At 41.6% G+C, this 16445-nt stretch overlaps 1 protein-coding gene across 11 annotated transcripts in view; it reads left to right on the forward strand.

The window, feature by feature from the left end:
• HMCN1 (hemicentin 1) overlaps positions 1–16445 on the forward strand; it is a 182579-nt gene that overhangs the window by 66400 nt on the left and 99734 nt on the right. For all 11 annotated transcript variants that reach the window (XM_085232385.1, XM_085232392.1, XM_085232391.1 and 8 more), the window contains 10 exons: positions 1810–2085; positions 2982–3123; positions 3541–3668; positions 4212–4325; positions 5039–5197; positions 5936–6130; positions 7024–7122; positions 8421–8548; positions 10030–10174; positions 15887–15999. In XM_085232385.1, the coding sequence (XP_085088511.1) occupies positions 1810–2085; positions 2982–3123; positions 3541–3668; positions 4212–4325; positions 5039–5197; positions 5936–6130; positions 7024–7122; positions 8421–8548; positions 10030–10174; positions 15887–15999 (1499 nt within the window). The remainder of the gene's footprint in view (positions 1–1809; positions 2086–2981; positions 3124–3540; positions 3669–4211; positions 4326–5038; positions 5198–5935; positions 6131–7023; positions 7123–8420; positions 8549–10029; positions 10175–15886; positions 16000–16445) is intronic.

Genomic DNA, 16445 nt, shown 5'->3' on the forward strand with positions numbered 1-16445 from the left:
TCCAGGTTGGTTCCTCTTTGAAATGATGCCCGTCTTCTTAATAGTCCATCAGTTAGCATGTCTGTTTATTGCTGCCTGATACTGCTCATCTCTCAGAGCTGTGTCTGCACTGTGCTTACTGCCTTGCCTCACCTTTTCTTTATCTTCTATAATAAAGTCTTCAATCAGATGGACTTGAAGGCAAAAACATCTGCTTCCTTCCTGCACTCCCTAGAAACCTAGAAATCAGGTGAGGAACATAATGGTAATTCTTGCAGCAGCTGATGACTTGAATTCATTGTTTCCATTAGAAGACCATGCTAACAACATTTTTATTTATTTTCCTCTCTGATATGCACACCTGTTTAAAAAAAAACAAAAAACAAAAAACAAAAACTAAAGCGTAACCTGGATTCGACCTTTTGTGGTCATGCTTCAGTCATAGATCAGACTTAGAGACCTGCTGCTGTCACTTTCTGTGGGGCTGCAATCTCATGTTGGCTTATCCTGGTGCAATATTAGGTCAAAGAGCAGAACTAAATCCTCTCTCATACATGTGATATTTGATTCTGGTCCAGAGAGTGGTGGTGAATGGAGTTAAATCCAGCTGTCGACCAGTCACTAGTGATGTTCCCTAGGGGTCAATATTGGGACTCGTCCTGTTTGATATCCTTACTAATGTTTTGGAAGAGGGAATTGAATGCACCCTCATTAAGTTCGCAGATGACACCAAGCTGGGATGAAGTGTTGATCTGCCAGAGGGTAGGAAGGCCCTATGTAGGGATCTGGACAGACTGGATCACTGGGCTCAGGCCAGTGGGGATGAGCTTCAACGAGACCAAGTGTCAAGTCCTGCATTTCAATTACGAAATTCCTGTGCATCGCTACCACCTTGGGGCAGAGTGACTGGAAGACTGTGCAGAGGAAAAGGATCTGGGGATGTTAGTTGGCAGCTGGCTGAACATAGCCAGCAGTATGCGCTGGTGGCCAAGAAGGCCAATGGCTTCCTGGCTTTTATCAGAAATAGCATAGTGAGCAGGACTAGGGAAGTATTATACTCCTGCAATCGGCACTGGTGAGGCTGCACTTTCAAGTACTGTGCTCAGTTTTGGGCCCCTCATTACAAGAAAGATTCTGAGGCCTTAGAGTGTGTCCGGAGAAGGGCAGCAATGCTGGTGAGGGGTCTGGAGCACAAGGCTTATGGAGAGTGACTCAGGGAACTGAGACTGTGCAGTCTAGAGAAAGGGGAGCTTGGAGGAAACATTCTACAATTACCTGAAGGGAGGTTGTGGTGAGGTGGGGGTTGGCCTCTTTTGTTAGATAATCGGCGATAGGATTAGAGGGAATGGCTTTAAGTTGTGCCAAGGGAGATTCATGATGGATATTAAGAAAACTCTCAGAAAGAGTGGTGAGGTGTTGGAACAGGCTGCCCAGGGAAATGGTGGATTCACCATCCCTGGAGGTTTTAAAGAAGCAGGTAGGTGTTGCACTGGATGATGTGATCTAGAATGGTCACAGACAAAAGTTGATGGTTTCAGTAGATGATATTAGTGATCTTTTCAACCTGAGTGGTTCTATGATTCTATATCGTAGTTCTTCCGTGTAAATCATGTGTTCTTGTCATCTGTCAGATAACTTAGCACTGGGGAATGAGGAAACTGATCTGGGTTCCCTGTTTTATGGCTTTAGTAATACGATATGAAATTCAATATTAAAACAATATTACAATTTTTTCATGCTGTGGTATGCTTGAAGTTACTTTTTAAGAGTCAAAAGTTTCTAAATCTTTTCTCTCTTTATTTTGTTCTTTATTCTGTTCTTTTTATGCAGAACCTCCGCCTGTGATTCAGGTTCCTAACAATGTCACAGCTATCCTTAGGGAAGGAGCCATCCTGACCTGCCTGGTTGTAAGCACCATGCGTTACAATCTTACTTGGCAGAGAAATGGCAGGGATGTGAGGCTCCAGGAGTCCCTACGGATGAAGATTATGAGCAACCTATCTTTAGAAGTGAAAGCAGTAGAGTTCACAGATGCTGGCAAGTACAACTGCATAGCTTCTAACAAGGATGGCTCTACCATGGCATCTGTCTTCCTTACAGTACAAGGTAACTGTATGTTAAGTGTACTCTTACATGTTTTTAACTTACTTTATTGTGAGCTTCTCTTGTAGTAACTTCTGCCTGAAGTAACTACTACCCACAGCCTGACCTTCCCCTGATGCAGCTCCATGCCATTCCCTCAAGCCCTCTTGCTGTCAGGCAGCGGAGCAGCAGTTGGTGCTATGAATTGCTAGTTTTTCATGTATTGGGTGGTGTGAAATTTTTTCTTGTCGCTGTAAGTAGGCAAAATGGTAAATATTGTAGAAGAAAATGTCAGTTGTCACAGGGAACTGTTTTAACGGTCTTTGATCTTTATGGAAAAAATAAGTCCAAGGATATAAGTAGATGCTCATGCTGTGATGCTCATGAGTCTCTCTTTTCGTGAAAATGCAGCTGAAATCCATTTTTATTTCTTTGTGACATTGATGTTGATGACTCTGTTTAGTTCTGGGCAGGTTCATGCTCATATTTGGGAGATCCAGTGCAGAGCAAAGCAAACTGGAAGCATGAGAATTCATGTGACCCATGTAGCCTGAACCCTTTACTTTTTTATAAAGGCTTGTGTGTTTTACATGGAAGAACAGGCATGCTGTAGTAGAGAAAAAGAAGTAAATAAATTCTGAAACAGGATTGCTAATTCAAGAAATAGAAACTCTTTGAATAATGCTGTAAATGGAAGAGACTTCAACAAAAGTGTTGTTACCAGATTGATCATGTTTTAGTGCAGTAATTGGCCTTCTGACATAATTCATGTATGTCTGATGCTCATTATTTGGGTTTAGTGGAGGCAGCTATGGGAGAACAGTGATCATCACCTTCATCAGAAATAAAGTGGTGGTTATAATGTGTAAGTGCTAACAAAATGTATCATTTTAATTTCTATTTTTCATTTCTTTTAATAGAACCACCTAAGATTGTCATTTCACCTAAGGATCAGACTTTTACAGAAGGCTCTGAAGTGTCTATCAAGTGTTCTTCTACAGGTTATCCAAAGCCAACAGTAGTATGGACACACAATGAAATGTTTATCGTTGGTTCAAATAGGTAGGGATTATAGCTTTGCTTTCTCCTTTTCCTTTTTTTATTTGTCCCTCCTGTGTGATAAGAAGTTTTGAAGAATGCCAAAATGTTCTCTTTCTTTCACAGGAGCATGTGAGCTTTGGAAAAAAGTACTTTGATCTTCGTCCTTATAACTCTATGATTTCAATTATCTTATCTATAAAGTAGAAATACTATGATTACTTTCTTTAGAAGTTTTCTACAAGATTAAACTCAGTGTTCTTTACAACATGCATTGGTATCCTCTGGCAGAAATACTACTACAACTAATAATAAGTATAATAAGATAAAGACAGTAGCATCTATTTGTAGATTATCTGATCATATTTTTGGAGTGTGTGTGAAATGGTTTTTCTGTTTTCTTTAACTAACCATTTTGGTCGGTTCCCTTTGTATTCTCAGGTATAGATTGACCCCAGAAGGCACCTTGATCATAAAACAGGCAGTTCCAAAAGATGCAGGTGTTTATGGTTGTTTGGCAAGTAACTCAGCTGGGACAGAGAAACAGACATCTATTCTTACATATATCAGTAAGCAAAAGAAGTAATGAAATGAAATTAAAAAGCAAACTATTACAGCTTCAGAGTGGTAATCTGTAGAACTGAAACTCCAGAAAAACAAGACATGGTAGAGTAGACATGCAAAACTGAGTAGATCCTTGGAGAAGGAATAATTTTCTTCTAACTTTCTGTTGTGTGCTTAGCCCTGGAGTCCTAGTCCAAATCGTGCCCTCTACACACTATGCTGTGTATTAACAGCAAAATACCAAAATTCTTAATGACCAACCTTCAGTTGGAGAGTTGGAAAGTCTCTTTTTACTTTTTGAATGGTCAGACTCTTTCAGTTCTTTCCTTACATGCCTGCATATTCTATATATGGTTCAGGTATTCTGATATTCCAAACTCTACTTTTCTTATATTATTTTTCTATCACCTTACATGATTTTTAAGCCTGCTTGACTTTAAGGCAAACATGTCTTACATAAAAGCAGAAGATTAATCTTTTATCATTTGCTTCTTAAAAATGGTAGACATTTTGGATGAGGAACTCATTTTTTCCTTGTTTCTTTTTAGAGGGCCCAACAGTGACCATAGTTCAAAGTGAAATTCTGGTTGCTCTTGGAGACACAACTATTATGGAGTGTAAAACAACTGGAATCCCACATCCTCAAGTTAAATGGTTTAAAGGTGCACTTCTTTGTGTTTATTTACTTTTGCTTAGAGCAATGATTTTGAAGTGACTTTAGTTTTCTCAAAAGCTTTATGTATTATTCAAATAGTGACTGACGTGAAATTCTCTAATCTAGAAGATAGGGCACTTAACACTGAGGACATGAAATCTCACTTCTGTTTAAATATAATGAAAGAACATACCTTACAGTAATTAAAAAGAAAAAACTGTGCATCTCTTGCACTCAGCTGTGTTTCATGCTTTGTCAGAAAATGTTTAGCTATCTGCTACAAAAACTGCAAAATGTCTTTCTGCACATGGACACATTCTGAACATTACTCAGCAGTATCCTGGCTCCTGCTTGAGAGGTAGCAGAGTTGTTTTCCTGGTTTTGCAGTAAGGCATGGAGCTGGCAGACAAATGACTTCCATAAGTAGTCTCTAATGTGAGAAGGAGAAATACAACTTGGCATACTGTCCTTATACTGATGTCTATCCAAACCTACTTAACTTTGTATTTTTCTTGCAAAATAAATATAAATAAAATTTGATTGTATCTAATGCAGTAGTGATTTTTCCCACTGAGTTGAATGATTATCTGACTATACTTATCTGCTGAATGAGTACAGTTATGTTGTGAACTAATCTCAGACTTGGACACGGTTTTGTTAGAGTAATTTTGATAAATACACTCTTTATATTTCAGTTACTTTTTTTCTGTCCAAAATTAGGTGACTTAGAGTTGAGGGCATCAGCGTTTCTCATTATTGATACTCATCAGGGTCTTTTGAAGATCCAGGAAACACAAGAGCTGGATGCTGGTGATTATACCTGTGTGGCTACCAATGATGCAGGGAGAGCTTCTGGAAAGATAACTCTAGATGTTGGCTGTAAGTAGCAAGTAGTTTGAACTAGACAGTAAGTGCTCTATTTCAGTGTTTCCTTATGTGATCAACAGTGCCTTATTTATCTGAACTCACAAATACGGTTATGCAAGTCTTTGAATAATTATGTGTGCTGAGAACACCTTTTTGATAGTGGTCACTGAGCTAAATTTCCTTATGATACCTGAATTTCCAACATTCCTTCATTCTTCTTTTGCAAAGCACTGAAGTTACAAAGAGGAAGAGAGAGCCAGAGAAGGAGGAAACAGTTCAAACGTCAACCTAACATAGTTGTCATGTAGAGAATGTATTTCATTTGTGTTAAGCGTAAATTTACTGTAACTTAGTCCTTCCTGTCCTTTTTCTATTTCTTTCTAACTGCCTCTGGCCTTTAAAATGCATATTTCTGATAGGCATGTACACTTTCTGAAGCAATGGGCAAAGCTGTTTGAAGGAGAGGAGAAATATACTAACACCTGAATGCTCACGTTCTTTTGAAAAAGATGGCTGTATCTTCTTTTTTGTGTGTGTGTGATGTCTAGCCCATTTCTGAACTCCTCATTATTCATAAAGAGCATGCTAGGTTGTGTTTGCATACTGTTGCTTGAATTGGGAATCTGTTGTTAGGAAACCAATAATGTGTAGTAGGATGTAAATGAAGGTTGCCAGTATTGAAAGCAGAACACTACTGTCATGATGAAACCCCTTATTCACTTTATGTATTTTTTTCTCTATCTTTTCCAGCTCCCCCAGTTTTTACGCAAGAACCCAGTGATGAATCTGTGGATATTGGCTCAAATATCACACTGCCATGCTATGTTCAGGGTTACCCAGAGCCTAAGGTTAAATGGAAGCGGCTGAGTGGCGCTTCCGTTTTCTCAAGACCACTTGCTGTTAGTTCCATCAGTCAGCTCAGAACAGGAGCTCTGTCAATTAATAGTAAGTAGGCTAAATTTTTAAAGAAAATGTGCTAGAGGGAAATACAACATATGCAATGGATTTAAATTATTATATGACTGTGTAGAATAGTTAACTTTGAAAAAAAAAATAGATTTTATCAGAGATTATGTTTCTGATACTGATTTTGTTGCTGTTGATGTGCATTGTTTTCCTCTGAGTTGCTGAATTCACTTATGATTGGTCTCTGCCTTCACTGATCTTCACTGAAATAATTACACTTTTGTTTAAATAAATGTGCTTTGTGGACTCTGTTAATACTGAGGAGTCATGAATTTTATTTTACTCTTTTTTTCTCAAGAAGTGTTTTTAAAATTACTGCTTTAAGCAAGTCCTAATTTAGGTAATAGCTAGGAATTCTGCAAGTGTTTTTGCAATTTCAGTTCTCTGGAGCATTTTGGTCACCCAGACACCAAATGATATTATTCTGTTTTCTTAGTTAGTTCTTTTATGCTTTTCTAGAACTTAGCAGGATGAGTGAAGTAATTTCTGTATAGAGTATGTAAAGCAGAGTAATTCATGTGTTACGTGTCTATAAACATGCAGAGAGACAATACTTTATGTAGTGTAAGCAGTGTTCCCCAGAAAATGCGCTGTGCAACAGTATATGCATGTGTGGACATGTAAATACAAGGTATCATTTGTACACAGTAGTGTATGCTGTATTAAAATATATGCAATATATAAAGTGCTGAAAAGGTATATGTCATACCTTTTCAATCAAGTACTCGTAGTCATTATTTCCATCCTTGCTGAGAGAAGGAAAGGAATGATCTGAAAAAAAAAGAATATAGTGTAATTTCAGCTGCTGCAATCTATTTCTCTCTCTCTTTTTCTTTTTCTTTTTTTTTTTTTTTTCTTTTTTCCTTCTGTAGATTTGTGGATTAGTGATGAAGGAACTTATGTCTGTGAAGCTGAAAACCAGTTTGGAAGGATTCAGTCACAGCCAGCCACAATCACGGTAACTGGACTGGGTAAGTCTGGTTAATGTCAGTGATATCAGGGAAAGGGAAGACTGGCAGCATTTCCATACATTGAATATGCTGGAATTGGTAGCAGTGTTTTTTTTTATGATGAATAGGATGTTAATATGTTACATACATACACAGGATATACCTGTGTTTGTAGCAATTCTTACACAAATGTAGTCAGCCACATAAACTAAATCAGAAGATATTTGCATCGAATATTGTAATTGAACTCACTGAAATTTTCACATTATAACACTGTCTTTTTATCAGCTTACAATAGTTCCACCTACACTTTGTAACACGGACCTTAAAAATGACGTATTCTGTATTCTGTTTCTTATTGCTTAGCAAATCGATTAAAGAATGAAAAGTCACCATCATGATTAATGCCAATGATTTTCTACCATGTGATTAAAAAAAAAAAAAAGTAGTAGTGAACTTGCTTACGGCAATTCATGGCTACAACTGGGAAGAAATCTTAGTGATCCAAGAAGACACTAAACATCCTGCTTTGACAATAACTGTGCTTTCAAGGAGTTGTGTATTATCTTGGGCAATTGGCAATAAAAGGAAAAATAGTGCTATGGAACATATGAATTTGTAGGAGGATAAGAATTGTTCTGTCTACCATCAAAGCAAACATTGGTTAAATTAAAACATGTGATGAAATCTATAATGCTGATAATGTTTGGTAAAGAAGAAGTTTTTACTTATTAAAAACCTCTTCAGTATTTTCCCCCTAGTAAGGAAATGTATCAGCTCGGTATCCATGGGAACATGAGCTTTCAGGGAAGTGCTGGACTGGATTCAGTTTCAGCCATTCAATGTCTTTTCTTTGCTGCTGCTTCTTAACCTTAGAATTACTGTATGTGTATTACTCCAACTTACTTTTCTTTCCTATGCTACTCAATCCTCTGTTGTTTTTTTTCTTTCTGTCACTGACATTTCAGATACCAGAGCCTCATCTGGTGTGTTTTGTCCTTAGATAAGTATACTGGTACTGTGGTGCTTTTTGTTGACTGTTATGGGTTTTTTTTTCCTTTTTTTTTTTTTCCTCTGTAAATCGTATGGTTTTCATTGTAGAAAATGTTTCCTGCTCTCTATTCACATAGTGCCTTGCATAAGCAGACTTTTGTCTGATACTGCTGCAAGTAATAGTACTTGGCAGGGCTAATAGTAAAAATTCGTATCCAGTACCTTACATAGATACATATATATTTAAATATATATAAAATATATATTTTAAAAATTCTAATTATTTCTCTTTTTTTTTCTTTTTTTTCTTTTTTTTTTCCCTCAAGTTGCACCTCTGATTGGAATAAGCCCAGCCACAGCCAATGTAATTGAGGGGCAGCAGCTCACTTTGCCATGTGTTCTGCTTGCCGGAAACCCCATTCCAGACCGGAAGTGGATTAAGAACAGTGTGGTGGTAAGACTGTTTTCTTTCTTACAAGATTTCTTGATATAGAAAATCAATAGCAGATGTTTTAAGCCATGGTAGCACACTGATTTAATTTCCAGAGATTGATATTCTGTAGATGTAAATGTAGTGATAGATTTTATGCTTACAAATAAAGGTCTATCATGAAATTGGACTGGCTCACTGAAAACAAGGATTCAGTGGCATTGCAATGACTTTACAACTGTCCAACACTGCTTCATGAAAGAGCTACTGCCTGCCAAAGAGAAGCCAGGTGGCTGTATCTGCAAGACAGAAGCTGCTTCTGAATTTCTTCTGGTGATGTCATTCACAGTACAGCCAATCCCCTTGAGAAATGATAGTTTATTAGTGTTTGAATCATAGAATCACAAGTGTTGGAAAAGACCTCCAAGCTCATTCAGTCCAACCACCAACCTACCATCGATATCTCCCCGCTAAGCCATGTCCCTTAGTACCACATCTGAACATTTCTTGAGCACTTCCAGGGATGGTGATTCAACCATACCCTTGGGCAGCCTGTGTCAGTGCCTGACCACTCTTGGAGAAGAAATTCTTCTAATAGCCAAACTGAACCTCTTGTAGTGCAACTTGAGGCCATTCCCTCTCATCCTATTGCTAGTTATACAGAAGAAGAGGCTGACCCCTACTTCACCACAGCTTCCTTTCAAGTAGTTATAGTGTGATAAGGTCTTCCCTGAACCTCCTTTTCTTCAGACTAAATAATCCCAGCTCGCTTAGCCACTTCTCTTAAGACAGTGTTTCTGTAGGGCCGGTCTTTGTTGCTGAGCTCTTCTAGCTGATTAGTAAAGATCACTGCGAATTTTTAATACTGCTAGAGGATGTACAATTTAAAAAAAAAAAACAAACTTTTTTTGCTGAAAGGTACAATTCTATGTTATCTTTTGCAGTGGATAATTTAAATGTTTCTGTTGCCAGTACACTAACGAAAAATACAAGTCTATACAGCATCCGTAGAGGGTGCAGGTATGCTTCAGAGCTGATCTCTTTTATGATAGTTATACCAAGAGTTTCTAGAAGTTTCTGACAACAACAGTGAAAGTAATCTATTTATGGAAGAGAAACAAGTAGTTGCAATCAGGAGAGTTGATCTGTCATGACATGGGGTTACTGGACTTACAAATACAAAGTGGAATAGAATAATTCAGCTAGATTTGCTCTTGCTTTGGTGCATGATTATAAGCTACCCTGGTGGTTGTATATGTGCCATAGCCATTGTAGACATTAATTTCACTCCAGCACTATATATGAGGTGTTACCAAAAGTATTATTTGAAGTTAACTTTTTATGAAAGGTGGAAAGTAGGAAAAGCTTTGGTAAAATTCTCCAGGAACATAGAAATTTTTTTTTTAACCTGAAACAGTAAAAAGAATAAAGCTGCACTACATACCAAAGTAAATACTATCAAGTGTGTATTTGCTTAGTAAAATATTACATTACTCTTTTGGCAGCTGGTTCCCAATCCCTACATTAATGTTCGACGTGATGGGAGCCTGCATCTTGAAAGAGTTCGGCTGCAGGATGGGGGTGAATATACCTGCATGGCCAGTAATGTTGCTGGGACAAACAACAAAACCACTACTGTTAATGTGTACGGTAAGGACCACTGCCTTGGTACTTTGTGCTGGCTGCAAGAAGAGTGCGTGTCTTACTAACAAGAGATCTCTCTGGAGCTTTCTCATGACAGTTGTATTAATTTCTCAAATTTCCCCTTTATATTGATGTTACTTTGTAAAGTAATATTGTGGGAAATAGGCCAACTTTACAGGACGAACTGAAGAATTGAGAATGGTTTTAAAATAGAACAAAAATAACATCACTTTGTGGTCATAAAAAAATCATCATTTTGAATAATCTGCAAAGATTGGGCTGTGCAGACTTGAGTTTTTTTAACAAAAGATGCAAGTGGGAATTTGCAAGAAAGTCATGAAAAGCAATGTTGGAGGTATTTAGAAACTGATACGGCAGAAGGCTACTGCCAGGAAACATGTGGAGACCCAGACAGAGGTCCCCTGCACACGTAAGAGGAAGGCTGTAGCCAAGAAGAGTGTGGCGACCCAGACTGAGGTCCCAAAACAGCACGCTAGCGTTCAGGCTGCTGGCTGCAATGAGTGCCAGAGTCTGGCCCTTGAAGTGTCAGGTGATGGAGGCAATGCCTGTGTAAGGTGCGACCAGGTAAATGACCTTCTCAGTCTGGTGGCCTGCCTGAGGGAAGAGGTGGAGAGGCTGAGGACCATCAAGGGCTGTGAAAAGGAAATTACTGGTGGTGCCAGGCCCTATCGGCCCTGAGGTCCCGGCATGCAACTGTGGTTCCCTATGGGGCATGTGGCCTCCAGTCGCCTTGCAAACAGGTGACAGAGAGGAATCGACAGACAGACTGTGCTCCTGATACAGTGAGCCCCCAGTCTGCTCCTTCCCCTCACAATACTTATGTAGAACTAGGGGGCGTGGGACTGGGACAAAACTCTCTCCCAAAAGGGCAAGGTGATATCCACTGCTCAGTGGAGGAGCATCTGCCCTGTTGTTGCTGACTAGAGCAAAGCTGTTTGGGAGAGAAGGATGGGTGGAAACAGATACCTACTCGGTGTTGTGGGGGTCCCCACCCCAGGCCATGCTCGGCTCCCCAGGTGCCTCTGCAGAATAGATTTGAGGCCCTGGAACCCGAGGGAGAGGTGTGTGCAGATGTGGAGGGAGGCCCACCCGTGAGGGTGCCTCGGGGGAAGCGGTCAACCCCACGCCTCAAGATTTCCTCCACCCGGAAGGATAGAAGGGTGGTTGTCATAGGCGACTCCCTGCTGCAAGGAACCGAAGGCCCTATATGCTGGCCCGACCCTACCCGCAGAGAGGCATGCTGCCTCCCTGGGGCACGAGTCAGAGACATTGCTAGGAGACTTCCCAGACTGATCTGCCCTTCTGACTACTATTCACTATTGATAGTACAGGCTGGCAGTGAAGAAGTTGGTGAGAAAAGCCTGAAGGCTATCAAAGATGACTTCAGGGGACTGGGGCGGGTAGTTGAAGGAACAGGTGTGCAGGTGGTTATTACATCTGTACCTTCAGTGGCAGGAAACGATACTGGGATGAGCCTAAAAATCCATCTCTTGAGCAAATGGCTTAGGAGTTGGTGCAAACGCAGGAGTTTTGTTTTTTTTGATCATGGGGCAATTTACTCGGCACCTGGCATGATGGCTGCAGATGGATGCAGCCTGTCTCCATGGGGAAAGAGGGTTCTAGCTGAGGAACTGGCGGGACTTATTGACAGGTGTTTAAACTAGGTATGAAGGGGGAAGGGGACAAAATGAGGACCGCTGGGACTGAGGGGGCAGTTCGAGGCTCCAAACAGAACTTGATGGGTGGAGACAGTGGAGTTCAAAGTCTTGGAGAGGGGTGGGGGGATGCTGCTTCTCTTAAGTGCATTTATATTAATGCACGTAGCATGGGGAATAAACAGGAAGAGCTGGAGTTCTGCGTGCGGTCGCGAGGTCATGATCTCATCGCGATCACGGAGACGTGGTGGGACAGCTCGCATGACTGGAATGTTGTCATGGAGGGCTATGTGCTTTTTAGGAAAGATCGGCTGGCTAGGCGGGGTGGTGGAGTTGCTCTTTATGTGAGAAAGCAGCTAGAATGTATTGAACTTCACTTGGGGGAGAGTGATGTAGCAGTGGAGAGCTTATGGGTGAGAATCAAGGGGCAGGCTGGTAAGGGTGACACTGTTGTGGGGGTGTACTACAGGCCCCCTGATCAGGATGAGGAGGCTGATGAGGCCTTCCAAAAGTAACTGGATGTAGCATCACATTCCCAGGCACTGGTGCTTATGGGGGACTTCAATTATCCAGATATTTGCTGGACGGCCAACATGGCCAGGCACACACGGTCCAGACGGTTCTTGCAGTGCGTTGAAGCCAACTTTCTGATGCAGGTGGTGGAGGAACCGACGCGGGGAGGAGTGTTTCTGGACCTTATTCTCACCAACAGGGATGGACTTGTTTAGGAAGTAAAGGTTGGGGGCAGTTTGGGTTGTAGTGATCATGAGATGGTGGAGTTCAAGATCCTGAGTAGAAAAAGCAAAGCTATAAGTAGGATTGCTACCCTGGACTTTAGGAGAGCCAACTTCGATCTCTTCCGGGACCTACTTGGAGCTATCCCGTGGGCTTGGGTGTTAGAAGGGAAGGGGGCCTCTGAGAGCTGGTCAGCATTTAAACAGCTCTTCTTCCAAGCTCAGGATCGGTGCGTCCCTGTGAGCAAGAAATCGGGAAAAGGTGGCAGGAGACCTGTGTGGATGAGCAAGGAGCTCATGCGCAAGCTTAAAGGAAAGAAGAAGGTCCATGAAATGTGGAAAAAGGGTCTGACCACTTGGGAAGAATATAGGAATGTAGTCAGGGCCTGCAGGGATGCAACGAGGAAGGCTAAAGCCCAGCTGGAATTGAATCTAGCTAAAGTGATAAAGGATAATAAAAAAGGCTTCTTCAAGTATGTTAACAGCAAAAGGAAAACTAGAGAGAATGTGGGCCCCTTACTAAGTGAGGGGGGGGTTCTGGTAACGGGGGATGCTGAGAAGGCAGAGATACTGAATGCCTTCTTTACTTCCGTCTTCAGTGAAAAGGCTCTCCCACAGGAATCCCACACCCTGGAGGTTAGTGAGAGGGTCTGGGGAATGGGAGACTTCCCTTTAGTCAGGAAAGAGGACATGCGTGAGCGCCTAGGCAGTACTAAGGTCCACAAGTCCATGGGACCTGATGGGGTGCATCCACGTGTGCTGAGGGAGCTGGCGGAGGTCATTGCCGAACTGCTCTCCATCATTTTTGAGAGGTCTTGGACAACAGGGGAGGTCCCTGAAGACTGGAGGATAGCCAATGTCACTCCAGTCTTCAAAAAGGGCAAGAAGGAAGATCCAGGTAATTATAGGCCTGTCAGCCTCACCTCCGTCCCTGGAAAGGTGATGGAACACAGCTTGTGCTGGATACCATCTCCAGACAACTGGGAGAAAAGGAGGTTATCAGGAGTAGTCAGCATGGGTTCACCAAGGAGGGTCGTGCTCGACCAACTTGGTGGCCTTCTATGATGCTGTCACATGCTGGGTGGATGGGGGAAGAGCGGTAGATGTAATCTACCTTGATTTTAGAAAGGCATTTGATACTGTCTCCCACGACATCTTTATAACAAAGCTGAGGAAGTGTGGGATAGATGAGTGGACAGTGAGGTGGGTTGAGAACTGGCTGACTGGCAGAGCGCAGAGGGCCGTCGTTGGTGGTGCAGAGTCTGGCTGGAGACCTGTAACCAGTGGTGTCCCCCAGGGTCTGTGCTGGGTCCGGTCTTGTTCAACATCTTCATCAATGAGCTTGATGAGGGGATAGTGGCCACCCTCAGCAAGTTTTCTGATGATACGAAGGCTGGAGAGCTGGTCAGTAAGAAACCGGATGAGGTTCAACAAAAGCAAGTGTAGGGTCTTACACCTAGGGAGGAATAATTGCATGCACCAATACAGGCTGGGGGATGAGCTGCTGGAGAGGAGCTCTGCAGAGAGGGACCTGGGCGTCCTGGTGGACAACAGGTTGGCCATGAGCCCTCGTGGCCAAAAAGGCCAATGGCATTCTGGGGTGCATTAAGAAGAGCGTGTCCAGCAGGTAGAGGGAGGTGATCCTCCACCTCTACTCTGCCCTGGTAAGGCCTCATCTGGAGTACTGTGTCCAGTTCTGGGCTCCCAGTACAAAAAAGACAGGGATCTCTTGGAAAGAGTCCAGCGGAGGGCCACAAAGATGGTGAAGGGCCTGGAGCATCTCCCCTATGAAGAAAGGCTAAGTGAACTGGGTCTGTTTAGCCTTGAGAAAAGACGACTGAGAGGGGACCTGATCCGGGTTTATAAATATCTGAGGTGTGGCAGCCATAGCAGTGAGGCCAGTCTCTTTTCAGTGGTACGTGGAGACAGGACGAGGGGAAACGGACATCAGCTGCAGCATAGGAAGTTTCGCACGACTGTGCGTAAGAACTTCTTCACGGTGAGGTGACGGAGCACTGGAACAGGCTGCCCAGGGGGGTTGTGGAGTCTCCTTCTCTGGAGATATTCAAGTCTTGCCTGGACGCCTACCTGTGCGACCTGGTGTGGGGAACCTGCTTTGGCAGGGGGGTTGGTCTCGATGATCTCTAGAGGTCCCTTCCAACCCCTACAGTTCTGTGATTCTGTGATACAAAGTAGCGCAACTCGTGGGAGAATTGCAATTAAAATAAATTGTGAGCTTGGCAAAACTTTTTTTTTTCTTTTCCTTAACCATATCAGGAATTACACTAAGAGTTAGGCCTGTGGTAGCCCGTCTATATTTCAGTGTGTATACCTGTATTAACTGTGTGTGGCGTCCCAGCTACTTTGTGGTTTGCAGCCTGAAAGTTTCTCATGTATTGAATTAATCATGGGAGATTTAATTTAAGCTGAACTGAAGATGCTGGAGGACTATTTTATGTTAACAATAGCTGTTGTTTGTTAATGGAGAGAAACATTCAGTGTCTGATAAGGGTCTTCGGTGTGAACATTAGTTTCTGGAATTTTTCAGAACTTGAGAATAGAAAGGAATATATTTTTATGCTTTTCTGAAAATCCAGTTCTTGCTATTACAACAATATCTTAAATATGGCCTTCTTTCTCTTGTTGTTTGAATTCGAGCTCAGTGAAGGAGGGGAACTGGGGTTTCTCGTCACCTCATACTATTGATTTTGTGTAGTGATATACTAGTTTTTTTTCAAGTTCATCTGACAGCCCAATCCCTTCAGACACTGTCAGTGCACTTAATTCAACTTTGTAGCATTTATTACAAAAACTGAATGTGTTTGGAGAGGAATTGGTTCTTCACTTTCAAACCTTTACTGTTTAAAGCATATCTGTTTCTGTTTCTAAAAGTTGATTCAGCATCAAAAATCCTGAGCCTGTCCTGATGAAAGATGCAGTATAAGATGGACTGTGTACAGTAGTGTTTCAGGAACTTAGCCTAAAATGTTTCCAGTGGGTAGTGTGACAAATCCTTCCTGAAATCACGGAAATCAGCTTAATTGCCTACATTTAGTTTAAAACTACATGTGCCTGGTCAACCTTTGGTTGACATGCTTCGTTATAAACAGGTGTTTATTTTGTCAAAAAGACTGGAGGGGAAGGTGGCAGGTCAAAGCTGATTTGGGAGTTGAGAGAACAGGCTGAAAATTGCAAACATTTGCAATCTGCATGAAGCAGTAGTTGAGTATGAGAGTTTTATTGCATGAGTTGTACCGGGGTTTGAAATTTGTCTTTTACATGTTTTTAATATTTGCATCTATTTTCAGTTCTGCCCATTATTCAGCATGGACAGCAGATATTCAGCACCGTTGAAGGAATTCCAGTAACACTGCCATGTAAAGCAAGTGGAGTTCCTAAGCCAACTATTACTTGGTCTAAGGTAATGTCTCATCTTTGAGCTGTTCATGGTGGAAGATGAATTGACGACATTGTTTAGTTGTCCTAAAACTAGGCGAGAGGTCCAAGCAAACACCTCTGTTGTGAGGAATCTGGAAATCTCTGCTTACTTGTCTGCTTTTGTTTCTGTGCTTTCTGGCTATGGTCTAGCCATACATCAAAGTTCTCTTCTATGGAAAGGCTTCTTTGCTTATCCCTGTAACTTTATGCTTTTCAGTACTTCAGAAATTCTTAGTATTCCTGTTATGAGTTAGTAATTTCAGATCAGACAACTTGCCACAGACTGAAAGTTAATTTTTGTTTACGATTGCTTTAAAATGACTTCTTTTTTTCATAGAGGAAAATGTCTCTAATAACGGCATTTGGGGGTTAGCTGTCTGTCACTTTTCAGTCATGTCCTTGACAACAGGTCCACTGAGGAGGACCTCA

The sequence above is a fragment of the Meleagris gallopavo genome, chromosome 10 (assembly GCF_905368555.1).
Source record: "Meleagris gallopavo chromosome 10, MGAL_WU_HG_1.1, whole genome shotgun sequence".
Classification (NCBI taxonomy): domain Eukaryota; kingdom Metazoa; phylum Chordata; class Aves; order Galliformes; family Phasianidae; genus Meleagris; species Meleagris gallopavo.